General features: G+C 54.4%; 4 protein-coding genes across 19 annotated transcripts in view; 2 read left to right on the top strand and 2 right to left on the bottom strand.

Moving 5' to 3' along the window:
* Nucleotides 1-1,322, top strand: part of EGFL8 (EGF like domain multiple 8) — a 3,667-nt gene extending 2,345 nt beyond the window's left edge. For 2 of the 3 annotated variants that reach the window (XM_024738527.1, XM_024738526.1), the window contains 3 exons: nucleotides 76-246; nucleotides 337-416; nucleotides 494-1,096. In XM_024738527.1, the coding sequence (XP_024594295.1) occupies nucleotides 76-246; nucleotides 337-416; nucleotides 494-856 (614 nt within the window). In that variant the 3' untranslated portion in view covers nucleotides 857-1,096. Of the gene's footprint in view, nucleotides 1-75; nucleotides 247-336; nucleotides 417-493 lie in introns of all 3 variants that reach the window. The other variant, XM_024738528.1, reaches the window with a different exon arrangement.
* Nucleotides 1,246-10,758, bottom strand: AGPAT1 (1-acylglycerol-3-phosphate O-acyltransferase 1). Of its 3 annotated transcripts, none has more exons than XM_024738544.1 (7): nucleotides 10,623-10,758; nucleotides 4,277-4,473; nucleotides 3,918-4,051; nucleotides 3,449-3,624; nucleotides 3,198-3,293; nucleotides 3,001-3,073; nucleotides 1,246-2,485 (listed from the first exon to the last, which is right to left on the bottom strand). In XM_024738544.1, exons 2-7 carry the CDS (start codon nucleotides 4,462-4,464, stop codon nucleotides 2,301-2,303), a joined length of 852 nt encoding a protein of 283 aa, XP_024594312.1. In that variant the 5' UTR covers nucleotides 4,465-4,473; nucleotides 10,623-10,758; the 3' UTR covers nucleotides 1,246-2,300. The 3 variants fall into 3 exon arrangements, with proteins under 3 accessions (XP_024594312.1, XP_024594311.1, XP_024594310.1); XM_024738543.1 differs by lacking the exon at nucleotides 10,623-10,758 and adding an exon at nucleotides 9,016-9,146; XM_024738542.1 differs by lacking the exon at nucleotides 10,623-10,758 and adding an exon at nucleotides 8,299-8,592.
* Nucleotides 10,759-10,855: 97 nt separating this feature from the next.
* On the top strand, nucleotides 10,856-13,479 carry RNF5 (ring finger protein 5). The gene is made up of 6 exons (XM_024738545.1): nucleotides 10,856-11,273; nucleotides 12,213-12,231; nucleotides 12,328-12,440; nucleotides 12,550-12,604; nucleotides 12,681-12,798; nucleotides 12,905-13,479. The coding sequence occupies exons 1-6, from the start codon at nucleotides 11,134-11,136 to the stop codon at nucleotides 13,000-13,002; spliced, it is 543 nt and encodes a 180-aa protein (XP_024594313.1). The 5' UTR covers nucleotides 10,856-11,133; the 3' UTR covers nucleotides 13,003-13,479.
* A 169-nt stretch (nucleotides 13,480-13,648) lies between these two features.
* The window catches only part of AGER (advanced glycosylation end-product specific receptor), a 3,545-nt gene continuing 2,423 nt past the window's right edge, over nucleotides 13,649-14,770 (bottom strand). For 3 of the 12 annotated variants that reach the window (XM_024738517.1, XM_024738519.1, XM_024738521.1), the window contains 4 exons: nucleotides 14,576-14,717; nucleotides 14,274-14,300; nucleotides 14,031-14,157; nucleotides 13,657-13,908 (listed from right to left, as the gene is read on the bottom strand). In XM_024738517.1, the coding sequence (XP_024594285.1) occupies nucleotides 13,812-13,908; nucleotides 14,031-14,157; nucleotides 14,274-14,300; nucleotides 14,576-14,717 (393 nt within the window). In that variant the 3' untranslated portion in view covers nucleotides 13,657-13,811. Of the gene's footprint in view, nucleotides 13,909-14,030; nucleotides 14,718-14,770 lie in introns of those variants that run through there. The other 9 variants (XR_003002376.1, XR_003002377.1, XM_024738520.1 and 6 more) reach the window with 7 other exon arrangements.

The following is a 14,770-nucleotide window of genomic DNA, read 5'->3' as shown; positions in this document are numbered from 1 at the left end:
CCAGACCCTCCCTGCCTGCTGTGGTGCCCCCCTCCGCCCCGCCCCCCTCAGCCCCCTCCTCTTTCCGGTAACTAGACGTGGATGAATGCAGGGCTGGCGTCACTCTCTGCTCGCACGGATGCCTCAATACAGCAGGCAGCTTCACCTGTGGCTGCCCCCAGGGCCTGGTGCTGGGCCCGGACGGGCGCACTTGCGGAGAAGGGGCCCCAGAGCCCCCAACCAGTGCCAGCATCCTCAGCGTGGCCGGTGAGTGGATGGGTGCGTGGGGCACGCGGAGGGCCGGACCAGAGGCGGGGCCGGGGCAGTGGTCACGCTCGGCTCGCTCCTTTGTCCCAGTTCGGGAGGCTGGACACGATGAGCGTGCCCTGAGGCGGGAGATTCGGGAGCTTCGAGGGCGCCTGGAGCGGCTGGAGCAGGTGAGTGGAGATGCCTGGGGCCAAGTCTGGGTGGCAGACCCCACCCCCAACACTCTGAGGTGTCTCTTCCTTTGTAGTGGGCCAGTCAGGCTGGAGCCTGGGTCCGGGCAGTGCTGCCCATGCCCCCAGAAGAGCTGCAGCCCGAACAGGTGGCAGAGCTGTGGGGCCGAGGCGACAGGATTGAGTCTCTCAGTGACCAGGTTCTGCTACTGGAGGAGAGGCTAGGTGCCTGTGAGTCCCCATGCCCCTCTCTGTGGGGACCCGCATCTCCCAACAGCTGCCCCCAGCTCTTCCAGACACCTTTTCCCAACTCAGTTTTCTCTTGTCCAAAATCTCTTCTCCTCCACTCACTCACCCCCTACCTTCCCCAGATTCCCACACTTTACCACCCCTTCTCCTGGTCTGTCTCCAACTTGGTGGTTCCACTTATTGGTGAGTGAGACTGTCAATCCTTCAGTGTCCAGGGCCCACTCCAGGCATCCAAGAAGTCCACAGTCAATGTGTCTGCCTGTCTCCTTGTCATTAACCAGGCTCCTGCGAGGACAACAGCCTGGGCCCAGGCCTCAATCGGCGGAGTTAAGGAGCCCCTGCAGAGCCCCTGCCCCACTAATTTATACAGAAACTGGACCCACTAATCCTCTGGGATTGGCCGGCTGGGGAGCTGCAGATAAGGCTATCTGCCACTAAGGAGCAATGAACAATGGAAACTTTGGAAAGCTGAAGAAAGGAGGAAGGCGGGTTGTCTTGGCCTGCCCCTGAGTCTTCCGGCTGGGGCAGAGGCCTGGAGGAGAACTGCTTTTTTAACTCCTTAACAAATGCAGCCAGAAAGTGCCCAGATCTCTCTCAATCTTTATTCTCGGTTTCTTGCTGTTATCCAGATAATTAATAAAAATCAACCACGCAAAACTGGGTCCCACCCTCTCCTTTTGCTCCCAGCCCACCTCCGTGGTTGTGAGCACAGGTCTGGGGTGGGAGGCAGGGAGTGGCTAATGCCACAGGGAGGAAATGAAAACTGGCTCAGAGAGGGGAAGCCTCAAAAGAAAGAGAAATAAATTAAAAGCCCTCCCATTCCCTCCAGCCAGGGTTCAGTTCCTTTCCCCAGCTCCCCAGGGTGAAGTGACTGCAGCACCTGATGTCTGCCTCTTCCCCTTGTGTCTGGTTAGAATGGTACAGCAGGGCTGTAGGGGGCTTGGTGGGGCCAGGACCACTGAACAACTATACCCAGAGGATGAGGGGAAGCAGAAATGTGGCATCCAAGAGTGTGCTCAACCCTGGGCACTTGGACAAGGGCAGGGATGAGGCCTCTGAGTGACAGAGCCCAGCCCCCACTGACAGGAGGCTCCACGGGAAGGAGGGAGAAGGTGCTGAGGAATGTTTCCAGGATGAGCCTGGGAGAAGTATTCCAGGCATCGGCTTCCAGCCACAGCGTGAGGAGTCGTCCTCACGGATGAGTCCACTGAATCCGTGGACATGGGAGAGAAACTGTTCCACAGAATGGATGAATCCACTGGCCAACGTGGGGTGGAGAGGTAGAGAAGACCACAAAGGAAGAGGGTCCACTGGGGACAGAATGGAGTGTTCCTACCCTTGTGTAGGCTGAACCACTGAAGATGAGGGGGAGGCGACTGTCCCACAGACAGGATGGCACGGAAGGTGGGGTTCAGAGTGGAGGCCGCACCTAGGCAAGAGTCTGTTGAGGGGCGGTGCTGGGAAGGGGGCAGGGAGCGGTTCTGTAACCACATTCACTTCAGAAGTTGAAGATTCCAAAGAAGAGAACAGGTGGGGAGAGGGGAAATGAGGAACAGGGCTTGGCCCAGCTTCGGGCCCACAGGGCTGGTAGGTGTGGAGACGGCGGTGGGGGGTGGGGGTAGATGGGAAGGGAGCTCAGAGCTGGGCCTCGCCCACCCCTCCAGGCTTCTTCAGATAGTCACCACCACCCCTGCCATCAGTGGAGATTTCCCGGAAAACGGTGAGCATGGAGTGTCGGACTGTGTCGGCCAGAGCTGGGACGTCATCTGGTGTCAGCCCTTCTGTGGGCACTGGGGGCAGCACCCGTACCTGACATCGCCCTGGGAGGGGGGTGAGCACCATCATGGCCTGTGTACCGGGACTCTGCCCACAGGTGGCGCCTGGCTTCCGAGCTCTCCTGATACTTAGTCCCCTGCTCAACCTTTCAGTTCTCTGCCGTGGACAACTCCCCCTCGGCTTACCAGCTGCCACCTGTTCTCTGAGGCCCTCCCTCGCAAAGCCTTCCCCAGCCCCACTCCAGGCACCTCAGCACCCTGCCGGCCCCACTGTCTGGGTTCAGTGTTCACCGCCGAATGCCGTAACTGTGCACACAGGCTTTATCTTTCCGGTTAGACAGTAATGGCCTCGCTTGGAGGGTCCAAGTGTTACCCATCTAGCAGGGTATGGGAGGTGCTTAATAAATACTTATTGGCTGATGTGGGGTCACATTAGATAATCCTGTGGACATCTCAGTGCTGACGCTGACTGAAGCTCCTGCCCCACGGGGATGTCCCTCTAGCCTCTCCCATGGCCCTTCTGGCCACCCCCGAACCCCAGATCTGCACAGAGCCCTCACCTGAAGTGAAGCGGCGCTCCTTCTTGCAGTAGAAGTCTTGATAGGAGGACATGACTATGGGAACAATGGGAACCTGAGGGAGAGGAAAAGCAATCAGCCCACGGCTCCCTTCTGAGGTCCCCAGGACCAGCCTCTGCCAAGAGAGGAAGGGATGGTGGGGGCTTGAGGGGCAGTAGTAGACGGGAAGGAGTAATCACCTGGGCCTGCACTGCGAGGTGGAAGGCGCCACGTTTGAAGGGCAGCATGGAGCCATTGTGGTTTCTCGTGCCCTCAGGAAAAACCCAGACCCGTACCTGGGAAAGAAAGAGAGTCAAGGAAGACACACATATGGAGGGATCAGAAAATGGCTGTGATGCTGTAATGGGACTTGTGAGGCCTGGTGGCCCTGCACATCAGTTTATTTACAACTATTCTACTCCATAACCCCCATTTCCCCAGGGTGACTCACATCCTGTGTGAGCAGGGTCTGGGCGACCTCAGACATGACACTGATGGCATCCCCAGTGCGCTTCCGGTCAATGAAGATGACTCCCGCCAGCCAGCAGGCCAGCCCGGCAGAGCCGGCCCACAGTAGCTCGCGCTTGGCAATGGGCACACAGCGGCCTGGCAGTACCTCCATCATCCCTAGGGCAGAGGTGGGGGTGGGGTGAGGATACCTCACCCAGGTCATCACCCAGGGACTAGAACTAAAGGAAGAGGCAGACCTGGGGGTGAGGGGTGGGGGAAGCCCCAGAAAGTAAGAAAAGGTGACTAAAGGTGTATTATCTTGCTTATGAGGGCAGCTCTACCCCAGGCAGAGGCCTGCAGGGGGAGCAAGGGGGCAACGCCCCAGATGAGGGAGGGTTGAGGACCTCTAGGGGGAAGGGATCCCAGGGAGGGCTGCAGGAGGATGGGCGTGGCTAGGGGAGGCTGCTCACCAAGCAGGTCGAGGGAGCTCTGGTGGTTGGAGACAACAACGTAGGGCTGTGAAGGAGGGAAGTGGTGAGCCCCTCGTACCTCCACTCGGATCCCGTACAGGTATTTGATGTGGAGCAGCATCAGACGCAAGATCCTGTGGAGGTTCCACAAGGCAAGGGGTTCCCGCGGGACCTGCTGACGTCCACCTGCAGGCCCCAGCCCCCCTCCCCGGCCCGTCTTCCTGGGCATCTTTGCAGTCTTCTCCACTTCCTTGTCCCTGGGCTCGCTCAGTGTCTCCTACACACTCAGTGCCCTCCCCAGCCCCTGCTTGCTTCTGACCCTAAGGTTCCCTCATCACCCAAAACCCCTTGCCCCTCACTTCATGTTCTCGACGTTGCGTCCTCGCACGGCACACACAGGGATGGCGAGCACAGCCAGGAAGAGGATCCAGCCATTGTAGAAGGCCATCTTGAAGAAGTACTTGGCACTGGGGCTGCAGAACCACAGAGTGGGCAGCAGCAGGGAGAGCAGCAGCAGTAGAGGCCACACCCCTGGCCACAGCTCCATTCTGGTCACCTGCAGGGGACGGGGCGAAGGACAGAACCAGTGGGCCTGGTTCCTGGATTGGGGACGGGGCGGGCAAGGTGCAGAAGGCAGGGTCTGGGGGGGCTCTGGGGGCCAGGGCTCCCGTTAAAACCTGTCCAGAAAGCCTCTCTAGGATGGGGGTGGTGGGGATGGGAGCTCAGGACTGCTCTCCCACCCCTGTCCCTGAAGGATCCAGATACATTCAGACATGAGACACAAGATATGGACATCCACAACTCACAGACACAAGACAACAACAGGACATTAATAAGAGCTAACGCTTGTAGCTGGTAAGGATCTTATAACGGTCTATCCCTCTGCTGTCCAATATGGTAGCCACCAGCCACATATGGCAACTGAGCACGTGAAATGTGGCCTAGTCTGCTTTGAGGGGTGCTTAGAGATATAAAATACACAGCAGATTTCAAAGACTTTGAAGGAAAAACAGAATGTAAACTATCCCATTAATAATCTTTTATATTGATCACATTGTGAAATTATAACCTTTTGGACATACTGGGTTCAATACACTAAAATTAATTTCACCCTGCTACTTTTACCTTTTTTATGTAGCTACCAGAAAATTAAAAATTACATATGTGGCTTGCATTATAGTTCTGTTGGACAGGGCTGGTCTATATACTATGTTAAGTCCTTAAATATGAAACACCCAATTTACGTTTTAAAGGAGACAGACCCAGAAAGGTTAAAAAACTTACCTGAGGTGATACGACTCCTAACAGGCACTTCCTAGCTTAAAGCTAAGCAGCTTGTGCTCCTAACCACTTGGTTACGCTGCTGCCTGTATATATACACACAAATGCACACATAGCACGCAGCAGATACAGTGGAAATGACAAAACACAGACATTCTCCAGGGGCTGACTGGCAAGAATAAAGGCTCTTGTCACTAACGCAAACTCAGACACGCACAGCCATACAAAGACTGACCTGTTCACACACATACGCAAACTTACAATCACACCCATGACCGATAAAGGATGGTAAATTCATACCCAGTAAAACCCCTCTCCACCCAGGCAGGCTCCCTGTTCCCAGATAAACCCATGGACATACCTATATCTACTAATCCTGCTTCCACAAACAGGCAAACAGATCCCACCACCCACTTCCCTCCCTCCCAGCAACACTGCAGGCAATGTGGTCAGACATGCAGTGTGTAAGGCTTCACCAAGCAAAAAAAGGAGGGCAGAGAGTAAAAGGGTCATTACACCACCTGCCCTGGGAGAGGAAAGAGTTCAGGAGGAAGAGGCTCTTCCTCCTTCCTCCACTCTGCCCCACGGTTTGGGGCAGGGTCACAGTTCACACAAATGGTGTTCAGGCAAATATCTGTCACTTGTATCAAGGCCAAAGGCACGCGCTTCCAATGACAGAAGGGCTGTGCTCCAAGGTAAGTCCATTGCCAAGGGTGAAGGTAACAGGTGATAGAGGAAATGGGACTCTGCCAGCTCTAGGACAATAGGCTTTCTGAGTTGCTTCATCCTACTGCCCCCGCAAGCTGGAACAAGCACTTCTCCCCTGGACTATTTGCAACAGGCTCCTAACTCTTCCCCTTCAATCCCTCTTCCACATGGCAACCACAGATGTTTCTGTGGCACAAATTTGAGTATCTCTCTTGCCCAAAGGCCCTTCTTGACAAGGTGACTTCTGCTTACACCTCTGGCCACATCCCTACAAAAGCCTTTTCGCTCTAGTCAAACTGACTTACTTCAGTTCCTCAGACACACCATTATCTTTCACCCTTCTGTGCCATGAACACGCTGTTCCCTTTGGCTGGAATGTTCTTCTGCCTCTTCACTTGCCTTATACAGTTCAGTGTCACTTTTTGGAGGTCTTCCTGAACCCCCTCCAGGCCTGTGTTTTCATTACACTTTTACCTTGATCACTGATTCTCCAAGTGCAGAAAAATAAATCCTTGGACCTCACTCCAGATTACTGAATCAGAAATTTAGGCCGTTGGGCCCATGCCTCTGTACACTATTTTAAACAAGCCATCCAGGTGAGTCTGATGTGCACGTAAGTCTGAGAACCACTCATCTTGACACTAGACAGGGTGTAACCACTTGAGGTTATCTTTGTTTCCCTCCCTAACGTGTAAGCAGCTTGAGGACAGAGATTTTCTTATTCCCAACGCCCAGGACAGAAGGAAGCAGAGAAGATGCTCAATAAACATTTGCTGAACAGATTATAAAGCTGTGTACATACCCACGTAGCCATAATTAACGAGACAACAGTTCTGAACACCAATCAGATAGCTACCCTCTTGAGGACTATTAACTACGAAAAGAAAAGCCACCAAGAAAGCAATGAACACACCAGGCCTAACAGTAACCTACTCTGGATAAAAATACACAATACAGGGTCACGGTGAAGGCAGAGTGACAGCAATCTAGACAAGATGGCACACACAATCTTGCACACAAGAGAAACATACAGAAAGGGGATTAACATGCCACAGGGGAAAGACGCCGCTGTCATCAAATACATGCCAACAGTGCAAAGAGCGGGGGACAGATAATGTACATGGCAGAGCTGACGCTGTGCTATGCATTGAGCTCCATGGACACGGACTGTTCACAGGCACCGGATGTAATGTGTATGAAGAGACACAGGCCAGCGGGGTCAGCAAGGTAAGGCATATGGGGATGGTTCTTTAGGGACATGGAGGCCCAGTTACCTTTTCCTCTAATATGTGACATTAAGTGACTCTCTCCAGAGCAGGGATGTCCGAGGATTTATAAGCACAATGGAGTGCCAAGTGAGTTAATGAGCATACAGCTCACAAAATATATTGGCAATAAAATTATGAAATAAATAGTGTATGGAACCAGAAGCACACAAGCTGTGGACGTGTCACATCAGCACATTATGCGAAGCGGCACACATGTGTGCGGTGTGAATTGGGACTGGGAAAACACATGCAATAAACAGGCCAATCCGATCATAACATGAGTGTGCGCTAGTAGCTAAGCCATGAGATCCCACACACGAAGACGACTGCATATGGTGGGACTATGCACATAACCTGTGAGCCCAAACAAAATAAGGTATGATCTCTACATGCTAAAGTAAACATAAGATGTGCAAGAAACATGAAACCACATAACAGATGCAACAGATGAGAACACACACATGTGAACACGTCAAGACTGGACATGAGACACGGACATAAGATATGAGAACAGGCAATTCTGATGGAAGATAACACATCATTTCTCCACAACCCATGGAGAGCACAGGACAAACTAGCCACACACAAGCCATAGAACACATCAAAGGCACACCCACTCAATGTAGAAAACATGGTCCCCCACAAGGCATCTGTATGTCAGTAAGGGTCGAACACAGCATGGAAGGCCACTGAGAAACAAGAGGTCCTGTGCCTTGAGAGAAACAGGTGTCTCGGGGCATCCCTAGGAAGCAAATTCTGCTGGGGAAAGGAGGGCACTAAACTGCCTTCTGCCTGCCACTACCCCGCAAGGGTCACGTGGGGCCAAAGGGCAAGAAAAGGAACTGGGGAAGGTGTTGGGGCTTTCCTCTCCAAGATTCCCTGTCCACACCCCCATCTCAAGTTCACAAGGTCTCCACCTCTTCTCCCTCGTGTCTCTTCCATCCTTCCTCCCTCTCAGGCCCCCTCTCCTTTCCCCAGCAACCCTCTCCCAAGTCGGCCTGTATCCTTTTCCCACCAAGCCTCTCCCCAGCCCACCCTCCCAGACCCAATCTTTCCCCATCCCCTCCTCCACATCCCTTTTAGCCTCCTCCTCCCTCCTCCTCCCATCCCTTTCCTGCCCCCACCTCAGTGGGGTGGGGGGCCTGGGGGGCTGGCCCCCTCCCCAGCCAGGCTGCGGCAGCGGTGGTGGCGGGTGGCTGTGTCTCTGCCTCAGTCGGGGTGTCGGTGCCAAGGGGGCGACAGGATTTGGGGGTGTCCTAGCCCCGGCCGATGGAGGGGAGGTGAGAGTGGGAGGCTGGGCCCATAGCGGTAGGAATGGTGGGGGGTTGTCCCCCCAGCTCCCTCCCTCCCTCCCTCCCTTCCTGCTGTCTCTCTGAGGGCTGGGGCTGCTGCTGCCGCTATCCCCCGCCACCCCTCCCCACGCCCGCTGGTTTCCGGGGCTGGCCAGGAAGTAAGGGGCGGTGATGGGCGCCCTGTTTTGCCAATCGCCTCCCGGGGACCCAGGCATCTCCTCCCCACATCTTTCAGTCTCCTCTTGCTAGCTCCACCCTACGAGAGCTCAGCTGGGCTCCGTCTCGGTCTCTCTGGCCTTTTCTGGCTCCAGCTGCACCTTCTTTTCTCCAACTTCCTTTCAGCACACATGGCTTGCGTGTCCCTTGGTGCTGTATTCCTTCCTTGGCTCGTTCCTTCTCATTCTCCATCAGCTCTCCTCTTATTGTCAACTTGTTTCTTTTTTTCTCCTTAACTCCCACATCTGCTGCTTATTCCCTCCAACTCCAACCCTTTTCCATCTCCCTCTTCCTGTCCCCCCATTCAAGTCCAAATATTTATCAAGCACCTACTGTATGCCAAGCTCTGAGTTCTTCACCTCTCTTCTTTTTCTCTCCAGGACTCCATCTCACTCCACCTTACCCTCCAGCTCTCTTGTCTGGTTTCTGCCCTTTGTCCCTGCCACTATCTCCCAGCAGTCCAGCTCCCTCCTCCACTGACCTCCTCCCACCCCCACCCCTTCCTGGTCTTTGGAGAGAAGGGACACTCTCAGGCCCTCTCCCTGCCCGTTTCCTTCTGTGATGTACTTTAACCTCAGTACCTTTTCTTTTCTAGTTCCTTCCTTCTTATCAGTCTCCTTACTCACCCAAGCTGAGACTACCCCTCTCCTCAACGTAGAAAAAATGTACTCTTCTTCCAGTGGAAACTGGGCATTAGGGTTGCTTTCTTGAAAAAATAAGTGAGGAAGAATGCTGATTCCTCTGGTATAAGCATGCCTCCTTAATTTTGTAGTGTGTACCTAGCTCTCTCTCCAGCCCCTGCTGCCCTCTGCCCCATACTCCCACCATCCCCTTATGAGGATCATTCCATCACTCCTCCCTTCTTGGTCTCCACTTCTGCCTCTCAATAGGGTTTTTCCCTAAACCTCTACACGCTTCCCGAACACTAACCTCCCCTGCCTGCGTAGGCAGCTCCTAACTTCTCACCGTTCCTCACTGAGTCACGTGGGACCTTTTATCAGGATGTTGTTGAAGAACCCTCAGCTTGTGTCTGGCCTCCACCCCCACTAGATACCTTTGCCCTGAAAGAGTTTACACGCCCTGAGGAACAAGATGTAAAGAACACTGGTAATGGGAGGACTGTTACCTAGTTCTGCTCCTTGAGCCACAGTGAGGGCCAGTGACTGTAGAAAAGGCCCAAACTCGTACGAAAGGCCCAAACTCTGAAGCAGCTTGCCCAAGTCCCAGGGGTCCAGCCCAGGAGGAAGACCCCAGTTCTGCGGGGCACAGTACAAGAAGGAAGGGGCGGGCCTAACCCCTTTCCGCCGCGGGTCGCCTAAAAGGGGGTGGATCTTGCCTCTTCACCCACTCACAAAGGGGTGGAGCTAGACCTTTTCGGCTCTTTAAGGTTTAAAACGGTGTCTAGGGCAACTCTGTTCTACTCTGTGTCACATTAAAAAGGGGATGGGCCTTTACTTCATTTCTGCTCTGTAAATCACCTAAAGAGGGGCGGGCTGAGTCGTCCAGCCGAGGGAGATGGGTTAACACCAGCGCCGCAGATCGATGCTCGCACCATCCAAACGTCGGGCTAACCCCAGTTCTGCTCCCTTCTTCACTAAGAGGGAGGGGCGGACCCAAGTTCTGCTCTTTACGTCACCGAAGGAAGCCGGAGCCATTTTGAACCCTGCGACCCTAGCATTTGTCCTCTTTTCCGAGCTCTTCGCCGTCTTTTCCGACCTCGGCCAATCAGGGGCGAAAAAAACGGCCCAATCAGTCGATAGAGACCGCAGTCGGAGGACCCGGATGAGGCCAAGACAAGGCTTTTGAACCCCAAATCCCGCCAATTGTAGAGCAGTCACCATGGCGACAATATAGCGGTGAAGGGGTGGGACCAGAGAAAGCTCAACTCTCATGGGATTGGCTCACCCCTTCCCTCCTCCTACTGCGCACGCGCGCTTTACCTGGCCTCCATTTTCCGTCGAGTTCTAGCCAATTAGTTGCTTTGGAGCTATACGCTCCAAAGTCCAAAGGAATCCGGACGTTCTCTGAAAGAGGAAGTAAAAGAAAGACAGGGGCTTGTAGTGGGCGAGGTCTAAGTAGTCTTGAGCCAATTGCTTCTGGCCTTTGGTTATGACTAGCAACTACTCAGACGAATAAAGCCCTCCCCGGCCGGGGCGACAGGACGTATGGAATATTTACCAATCCCATGGCATTGCAAACTGACCGTGACTGTTTTAGCCAATAGTCATTGTGCAAGGGCGGGACCACGTAAACCTCTTTCCTCCCCCGCCCTTTGGACCAGTCCTTTCTTTCGATTCTGTATGATTGGCAGGCACTGAGACCAATAGTGATTAGAAAACCTTGAAGCCTGCCAAAAGATCGTGGGCCGGAGGCGGTTTCTCGTTTGTTGCGGCGTCTGTATGTGTGTTTCGGGGGATTAAGGGGCACGCGGGGGGCAAAACAGTACCGGCCATGGCAGCAGCGGAGGAGGAGGACGGGGGCCCCGAAGGGCCAAACCGCGAGCGGGGCGGGGCGGGCGCGACCTTCGAATGTAATATATGTCTGGAGACTGCTCGGGAAGCTGTGGTCAGTGTGTGTGGCCACCTGTACTGGTGAGAATCTGAGAGGGGTGCGAAAAGGAGTGGGGCTCAGATTTATACTGGGGAGGCTGGGGGCGGGGGGGACCATACAGTCATACAAATAATCGGAGGGCACATTCTCATAGGTGAGGCTTGAGGGGGGTTCTTACGTGTTTTGGGGTATGTGTGGGCGAGAGGGTCACGTCTGTACAGAGGAGAACTGTGGAAAGGAAAGTCATAGCAACTAGGAGCCAACCTAGTTGTGTTAAGAGGTGCGTTAAGAGGAAGTGGGGCTCTGCACATCTGTGCAGGCGAGACGCGAGCCACCTTACCCCAGGGAAGGGAGGGGTCTTAGCTGTACAGGTGGGATCAGATTAGACTCAAAGGTTAGGGGAGGCACGCATCAGTTGAGTAGGGGGACATCTGGGGAAGGTGGGATCACATGCAGGTGAGATATGGCAAGGGGTGGTATGGGAAACTTGGGGACAAGGGCACTGTGGAGGGGCATCCCCCAAAGGTTAAGGAGTTGTGGAAACAGGGACTTTGTTGGGCATAGGAGAGAGAAAAAGGAGTAGCGGGAGAAGGTGCTGGTAAAGGGGGTTTGGTCTGGGAGTGATGGGGGCAAGGGTAGGGCTGGGGCTGAAAGAGGAGACCTGGAAATGGGTGGTTGAACAGGACTGGAAATTAAGTCGAAAGGCAGAGAAGGAAGGGGTGAGGATTTGTGTGTGTGTGTGTGTTTGCTGGGGGAGAGAAGAGAGGAGAGGGTTGAGCATGTTGAGGATGGATGTAGCTTTAGGTGTTGGAAGATCAGAGAAGCAGCAAGGCCAAGTTGGCTAGTATGGTAGGGGTTGTGGAAAATATGAAAAGAAACAGCAGGTAACACCTGGTAAGAGGGGGAAAGATGGGACCCTGAGGTTGGGTCTGTGTCTCTCTTTTGTGTAACTGGTTTGACCTTTCTCGTTCCCCTTCCAGTTGGCCCTGTCTCCATCAGGTGCGTACGCAGAGGAGATGAAGAGGGAGATGGGGAGGTCTGAGGAGCTGGAAGACCCTTCTGTGTACTGGAAACCACTACATTTTTTTCCCCCAGTGGCTGGAGGCACGGCCAGAGCGGCAAGAGTGCCCAGTGTGTAAAGCTGGGATCAGCAGAGAAAAGGTTGTCCCCCTTTACGGGCGAGGGAGCCAGAAGCCCCGGGATCCCAGGTGAGAGAGGGGAGGTGATGCTGAGGGAAAGTGGAAGGTTCTGCTTGGGGAGTGGGGTGTGGAAGAGGAGGGACTACTTCCTGCTGATAGGCCCTCTCCTCTTCCTCAGATTGAAAACCCCACCCCGCCCCCAGGGCCAGCGACCCGCTCCAGAGAGCAGAGGGGTGAGTCTTGTCTGATTGTATTCCTTCCTTGCCAGAGACTTGCCCCGTTCCCCACTGACTTTCTTCGTCTCCCTAGGGATTCCAGCCATTTGGCGATACTGGGGGCTTTCACTTCTCATTTGGTGTTGGCGCTTTTCCCTTTGGCTTTTTCACCACGGTCTTCAATACCCACGAGCCATTCCGTCGGGGTACAGGTAAGAGCCTTCCCTCAGCTACTACCAGCGAGCCTTCTGAATCTCCTCAGCCCTGCTTCCAGCCTACGAGTGGATATTTCTTCCACAGCTTTCCTCTCTTCCACAGGTGTGGATCTAGGACAGGGTCACCCGGCCTCCAGCTGGCAGGACTCCCTCTTCCTGTTTCTCGCCGTCTTCTTCTTTTTCTGGCTGCTCAGTATTTGAGCTGTGTCTCCTTCCTGCCCACCTCCAGCCAGAGGAAAATCAGTATTGGGGGTCCCTGCTGAGCCTTCCTTATTCCCGGACCCTCCCCTGTAAGCCCTCTATTTTTGTTGGCTAAGGGCAACCCTGGCCACTTTCTAGGAGGGTGTGGGGAGGAGTGACACCTGTGCATGGAATGGGAGAACCTTTGCTCTGAACTGCTCGCTCAGTAGCATCGTAACTCCCAGCTCTGGGAGAGGAGGATGGACTGAAGACAAGGTCTGTCTCCCCTCTCTCCTGATCCTTTGCTTTCCCCCCCATTTCTTGATTTGATGTTGAAAGGTGGGCAAGGCTCCCTCTGACTCTCCCCCATATTCCCCTTGTTGATTTAATTTAATTTTTCTCTCCCCGGTGTCTAATGTGGGTCCTGACTCGTAAGTGCTTCCTTTCCCTCACTACCTCCTTTATTACAAATTCAATAAACAAGTTGAGATGTATTCACGGGAACTCTGCCCACCTTTGTCCATCCCTCCTTCCTTCCAAGACAGGAGCATTTCTCTCCAACTTCAGTAGATGTCGGTGTGGTGTGGTGAAGCGTGGGGGTGAGACCCTCTCCTTCAGGGCTCTCAAGGGTGCAGGGGGTGAGGGCATCACACGTACACAAGAGCATATGTGTCGGGTGTTTACTCATCACTTTTTGTGAGAGGCTCTGGTTGTGGAAGAAAGTTTGGGGAGGTGGGGTAGAGATTATACAGGGGAGAACTGGTCTGGGGCCAGAAAAGAGGGTGGGAAAAAAAAAGGGAGCTGATGGATGGGGTCTGGCTGTGGGCTTCTCAAGGCCCTCCTGCGCTGCTTTCTGCTGCCTCAGGCCCCTCGGGCTGATTCAGCTCCGTGCGCTCCTCCTCTTCCTCCTGGTTTTCTGGGACCTTCCTGGGGAGGAGGATTGGGGAGAATTCTGCACATGGTTCCCAGCACTCCGTCATTTCTCCCCCCACACCCCTCCTTGCTGCCTGGAAGCCCTTAGTCGGAGGTGTCTGGCTTCCTCCACTCACCTCTCCTCTCCTCTGCGTTGCCGCCTTTGCCACACGATGACCCCAATGAGCAGGGCGGCTGTCCCCAGGCCTCCCAGGATCCCCAGGGCCAGGGCTAGAGTTCCCAGCTCCGGCCCTTCCACAGAGCCTGTAGGGAGACGAGGAGAACTGAGGGCACAGCCCTCACAGTTCCTTTCTTGTTGCCCATCCCCTCAGTCATGCTGAGGTCCGTCTGCTTCTCTCTGACTTTATCCAACCCCTCACCTGCAGTTGGCCCCTCCTCGCCTGTTTCTGGAAAACAAAGTCAGAAGGGAAGGCTTCAGTTTGGGAGAAGGCTAGTGGGAGCCCCGGCGGAGCCTTTCCCTTTCTTCAGTTTAGAGGGGAGAGGAGACAGGCTGGGCTCTTCTCTTGGGTTGTGTGGGGCAGAGAAGGCCTGGGTGTGGCTGCACTGAGGGAAGCGTGGGGTGGCTCTCGGGGACAGTGTTAGCATAGGGTAGGGAATTGGAACCTGCACTGTCCCTCAGCCGCCCCCAGGGTCCCTGGGATTTGGAGAGAGGTCTCCTCACCGATGATGCTGACGCTGACAGCATGGCTCTCCTGGGGCCCATGGCTGGGATGGGTGGCCACACAACTGTAGGTTCCCTGGTCCTCAGGCCCTACCTCAGGGAGGAGCAGCACGGAGCTGGTGGGAAGGGGCAGGGGCATGCCCTGGTGGGGAAAAGGGGACAGGAGACTTTTTTTTTTTTTTTTTTTTTTTTTTT

Source organism: Neophocaena asiaeorientalis, unplaced genomic scaffold, assembly GCF_003031525.2.
Source record: "Neophocaena asiaeorientalis asiaeorientalis breed wild unplaced genomic scaffold, Neophocaena_asiaeorientalis_V1.1 scaffold282, whole genome shotgun sequence".
Classification (NCBI taxonomy): Eukaryota; Metazoa; Chordata; class Mammalia; order Artiodactyla; family Phocoenidae; genus Neophocaena; species Neophocaena asiaeorientalis.
The sequence above is the reverse complement of the archived record's forward strand: the minus strand, read 5'-3'. Positions and strand labels throughout refer to the sequence as shown.